At 51.3% G+C, this 5050-nt stretch overlaps 1 protein-coding gene across 1 annotated transcript in view; it reads right to left on the bottom strand.

Moving 5' to 3' along the window:
* GDI2 (GDP dissociation inhibitor 2) overlaps positions 1 to 5050 on the bottom strand; it is a 9301-nt gene that overhangs the window by 3003 nt on the left and 1248 nt on the right. The window contains exons 2-6 of the mRNA XM_009648409.2: positions 4699 to 4798; positions 3502 to 3636; positions 1969 to 2167; positions 1633 to 1764; positions 952 to 1051 (exon numbers count right to left, since the gene is read on the bottom strand). Of these exons, the coding sequence (XP_009646704.1) occupies positions 952 to 1051; positions 1633 to 1764; positions 1969 to 2167; positions 3502 to 3636; positions 4699 to 4798 (666 nt within the window). The remainder of the gene's footprint in view (positions 1 to 951; positions 1052 to 1632; positions 1765 to 1968; positions 2168 to 3501; positions 3637 to 4698; positions 4799 to 5050) is intronic.

Here is a 5050-nt window from a genome sequence, read left to right as displayed (position 1 = left end):
GGGGGTCGGGCTCTGCTCCCAGGGAAGGGGCGATGGGACGAGGGGCACCGGCCTCAAGTTGTGCCAGGGCAGGGTGAGGTTGGCCATGGGGAACAATTCCTTCCCCTTGGGGCTGTCAGGGGCTGGAAGGGGCTGCCCAGGGAAGGGGTCGAGTCCCCAGCCCGGGGGGGATTTAACAGCCGGGCAGAGGCGGTGCTGAGGGCCGGGGTTTGGGGGTGGGATGGCAGGGGTAGGGGGGCAGTTGGGCTGGGGGAGCTTAAGGGTCTTTTCCAACCCAAACGATTCTGTGATTTCGCATTAGAACTCATTTTTACAGTAACAGTTTAATATTTGACCAATTTGAAGCCTCCAGGCAGCCCACACTTGGGGACATCAGTCTATAGCACGGATTAGCACCTCCGTGCTGGCCAGGACACGTCATCCCCGGCCCAGAGGGGACACATTACCCTACCAGGGAGCGCTAAAGTGTCCTGCGATGCTCCCCCTCCAGCTGGGAGCACATTTATAGCTTCCAAGCAGCTCGCAGGACTCTCGCTCGTTTTATATTGCCAGGTTGAGAAGAAGCTGCAGAACGGCCGCGTGCCAGCTGTCTGAGCAGCTCGTGCTTTATGTCAAGGGCAGAGCTGGTTCCATACCCAGGGTAGACACAAGCAAGCAGCTCCTTTCCAGTTTAGCCAGCCTGATTTTTCCAGAAGACAACCTTGCCACCCCATGATGACTTTGTTCCCACTCCTGGAGTAGGACTACGGTCCTGTACTCCTCGCCATGAAAACATCAACACGTCTTAAGCGAGCCGGCACGGGGCAAAACGGCAGCGGCCAAGGAGTTTTGGTCCTAGGGCTCTGATGAGGGTTTTCCTACTGCCTTTGTTCAGATCAGTGACCGACAGCCTCAGTTCTGAGCGGCAAGAGGGGGGGTGGGGAGTAAGGGAAGAATTGGAAGGTACCATACCTCCCCTTCAGACTTCACACCAACCACTTTGCCATTTTCTATCACGATCTCTTCGATGGGCTTGTTCAGCATGTAGGTGCCTCCATATATAGCACTTAGCCTGCAAGAGTAAAGCCACTTCAGCACGTTCCACAGGTGCACGTTTGGTTTTTAACAGCCCTTCCAGCCCCTTGTTTCTGTTCCACTTGGACAAACCACACATCAAGACTTAAACCCCTTTCGAAATACGTTGCTTAAAAACATCTAGGCAGCAGATGGTGTCTGCTGTTCCTTCTGCAAGGCATCAGCTGGTATCTGGAGCAAATAATAGGTGCAGTTACATCCGGCCAGGAAGGATCTGCTTGGTGCAACCCAGACAGTCCTACAGCGCAAGAGCTGCAGGCTACACCAGGCAGGCAAATCCGACTCCTTGGACAGACTACAGGCTGCTAACAGCATCTCTGAGCAAACCCAGAACTACCACCCCCGGCAAGAATCGTGGTAAACAAGCCCAGAAAGCAGCAAATCTCACATGAAGGAATGGCTTCTCGATTAAGACGGCGAGAGAACCATTAATGACCGCAGTATTTGTATGCGGCATCACATTCCGGAAGCCCAAGTGCCGAGTCCACGCATCCGATCCCCCACCAGGTACCAGAGCAGGGCTGAGGAAACACTGGGAGTCCAAAACCAAGTTCTCACCTTGCGAATCCCTGGGGCAGCTCTCCAAGGCCATAGAGGGGATACAGGTACGGGCTTTTACCGTATCTAGCCAGCGACTCACTGTAGAGCTTAATCCTGTTGATTGTTTCTTGGCAGGGTTGATCTAGATAGCTGGAGAGGGCAGTCAGACCATTCACAACGTTTCCCAAACCAAGGCTCGCAGCAGAACACACCGAGAGCGCAAAACATTTACTTCCCGTGCAGGTTCTCCTCCCCCTCCCGCTCCTGGCAAGAGTTTCCCCGGAAGCTCCCTTTTAGAAGCACTTAGCGCCCAGCACCCCCGCAATTTGGGGGAGCAACCGAACCCGCACTTACTCGTCAGTCCTGTAGAGCGCGAGGGCATGGCCCGTGAAGTCTATAACATCTTGCCCCAGGTCAAACTTCTTATACACGTCACGCATGGTGGTCTTCTTGGGATCAACGCCTTCGAAAGTTCGGGGGTCGTTCTCATCAAAGTTGGCGACGTACACTAGGAATTTCCTGAACCGGCGTTTCTCAAACAAGCCCATTAAGCCTAAAACCAAGGTATTTTGTCAGAATTTAAACACAGCTCCTAAACGGCTTTTCCCATCGCCACAGGGTATCGGACGCGGGGAAGAGCCGCCGAAGGTTTCAAACATCACTCGATAATGTGGAGTTTGGCCTGGAGGGGTAACCAAGGCTCTCCCATTCAGGCAGGAGAGACATAAACATCTGCCAAGCCGGTCCGGTGTACTGGACCTCAAGAGGTGGCACAGCCAACTTCCTTCAAGGTGTGGCTGGAGGCCCAGCTTCTACACGTGACTCCCAGCTGCAGCAAAGCTTGGAGAGCAGTTGCCACTTGGCCTGGCATAGAGCCTGACCTGAGCTTCCCTAAGCTGCGTTTGGCATCTACCAGGCTTAGCATCAAAGCCAGCAGTGCTGGGCTCTCCTGCAGCCTCGCCAAGGAACTAGCAAGTGCTGCAAGAGTCAACACTTCAGACACGAGATTGGCCAAGGCACCGTTTACATGTTTTAATTTTCTATGAAGTGGAGAAGCAAGGCCAGACTTGCCGAAACATGAAGGCAGAGACGGCACCAAAGGCACCTCCTTCTTCTGCTAGTAAGAGTCTCTTAGGAGACCACTTACGAGGCAGCAACGTGGCCAAATTACCGATTACTTCACAACAAACACGAATATCTGCCACGAGGAAGGCTCCAACGTACAGCCAAGCCGCACACTGGGAGCCTTATCTGCAGGAGTCACTTCATCACGAGACTTTCCAGAGATGCTACCAAACGCATTTCCCATCTGAAGCTAACGGACTGCCCTCTGCCAGCGCCTAATGGGTGTCGCTACGCTCTTATGAATGATCGGTAGTTTTATCTGAAGTGTGAAATTTAAAGTAGACAACACTTAAGATTTGAGCTAGGTGCCACATATCGGAATTAGTCATTGCAATTTGCCTGCTGATGAACGTGACGACATTTTTCACACGCATGACTCCATCGGACAAGGACCCAACGTTAAATATTTATGGCAGAGCTGGGAACATAAGCCCCAGATATAACCTCTTGAGGAGGTAAAATACTGCTAAATTCTCACCAGCTGAGCCATAGAACAGGCAGCTTGACCGGCTCCACCTGAGATCTCCAAGAAAACAGTAACTCAAGGCTCAGGAAGCCCAAGACTTCTTGAGGTATTTGATGTCAAATGAGATGCAGAAGAATCCTACGCTAAGCACGGCTTGTTACTGGGCTGGAGTCTACACACAGCACCACGTGAGGAGCATTAAGATTTCTTTTCTACACAAGCACAGAATACCCCGAGATGCCTTTTTTTAGAGACTGTAGCCTCAGGAGGAAACAAAGCAAGGTGCAACTACTCACTGGATGCCAAGGCTTCTGCCTCAGTGGAAGGAACTTTGTAGATCTTTCCTCCCTTGTAGACGAAGCTTCCCTCGATCACCTTGAAGTCTAAGTAGCGAGTGACTTCTGTGTAGAGCAGCATCTTTACCAACTGACCTGGAAAGGAGGATTTGGCACAAGTCAACCAGCTGGTCTGTAGCCAGAAGCCAAGAGGAGGCCAGTGCTTCTCACACGGCAGACAGCTCTTCCAACACAGCAAACCCTCCAACGGCAGCACCACATTCAACCCACACAGCTCTTACACCTTTGTGTAATAGACAGGGCGTGGCAGATGCTCACTAGTGCAATTATTAGGCAGTTTTAAGGCAATTAACAGCTTCCTCGTCGCTCCTGCGGCTTCCATCAAACCTCTGAGTAAAGGCCATGCTGCAGCACGATTCCCCCTCAGGGGAATGCCAGGGGGATGCTGTCTCTTAGAAATCCACCCTCAAAGTAAGCTGAGACTAGAGTAACCAAACCTCGACTGGAATCTATCAAGCCTTCCACTGCGCTAACCTTGAGCAAGACTGGCGCTACACAACACATCTACCCCCTCGTGCTTCAGGGACAGATTCCAGTAGCAAGGGGGTGGTATTTGGCAAAACGAGCTGCCCCTGAATTTGTTTGCATTGATAACCACTTGACCGATAGTGGGTTTGGTCCAGAAGACCTGTCCCAGTACTGGAACACATGGATTAAAGAATGAGGATTTGTAGCATCAACACGGGATGACAGAGTCTGCAAGCCGTAAAACAGGAACAAAGGGGATTGACAGTCACCATGGAATCAACCGTTTCTTCCTAATCCAGGGAAGAATAACAACGCACGAATTCATGGCATTAACTCCAGCTAGAAACGCAACCCCCTTAAGAGAGGGTGTTGGAAAACGGACATTCAAACCTTCCAGACATGCCACTGCTGCACGTTCCAAGCTGGAGGCACCTTCCGAGCTTGAGAGGTCCACAGCCAAAACAAGTCACCGAGCAGAAGCCGTGGTGCTTCTGGCATAAGCGCATGCAGATCAGCTCGGGTGAGCTTTCCGCGGCTCTTTGATTAACGCCGCAACAAGTTAATGAGGAGCTAGCTGAAGGGCTGTTTATCTGATGACAGCGCTGAACTAACACTGAACTAACCCAGGCTAAGCTTACGAGGCAGATTTGGGAGCTCAGTGTCGCTTACCGTTAGCCATAAGGAATTTTGGAATTAGGTCCACGTTCCAGTCTCTTCCTCGCCCCATAGATTCTGGTGGAGTTCCTGGTAGATTAAACCTTTTGTAGAGCTTCGGAGAGAATACAGAAGTTATTATAGCAGAGGAAATATCTATGGGTACCATTTCTCCCACACAGATACACACTTTCCACCCCCACATCTCCCCAGCTGAACATTAGCTCTTCACAGCAAGATTCCAGCCAGCGTTTTAGCTCCAATTTGATTTTTAATGCAATACACGATGCACATCCAGTAAATTCTTACAGTAAGAATCGGGCAGCATTATTCTGCTCATCCGGTCTTTCTTCCTCCAAGGCTTAAA

This window comes from Egretta garzetta, unplaced genomic scaffold (assembly GCF_000687185.1).
Source record: "Egretta garzetta isolate BGI_Z169 unplaced genomic scaffold, ASM68718v1 scaffold260, whole genome shotgun sequence".
NCBI lineage: Eukaryota > Metazoa > Chordata > Aves > Pelecaniformes > Ardeidae > Egretta > Egretta garzetta.
The sequence above is the reverse complement of the archived record's forward strand: the minus strand, read 5'-3'. Positions and strand labels throughout refer to the sequence as shown.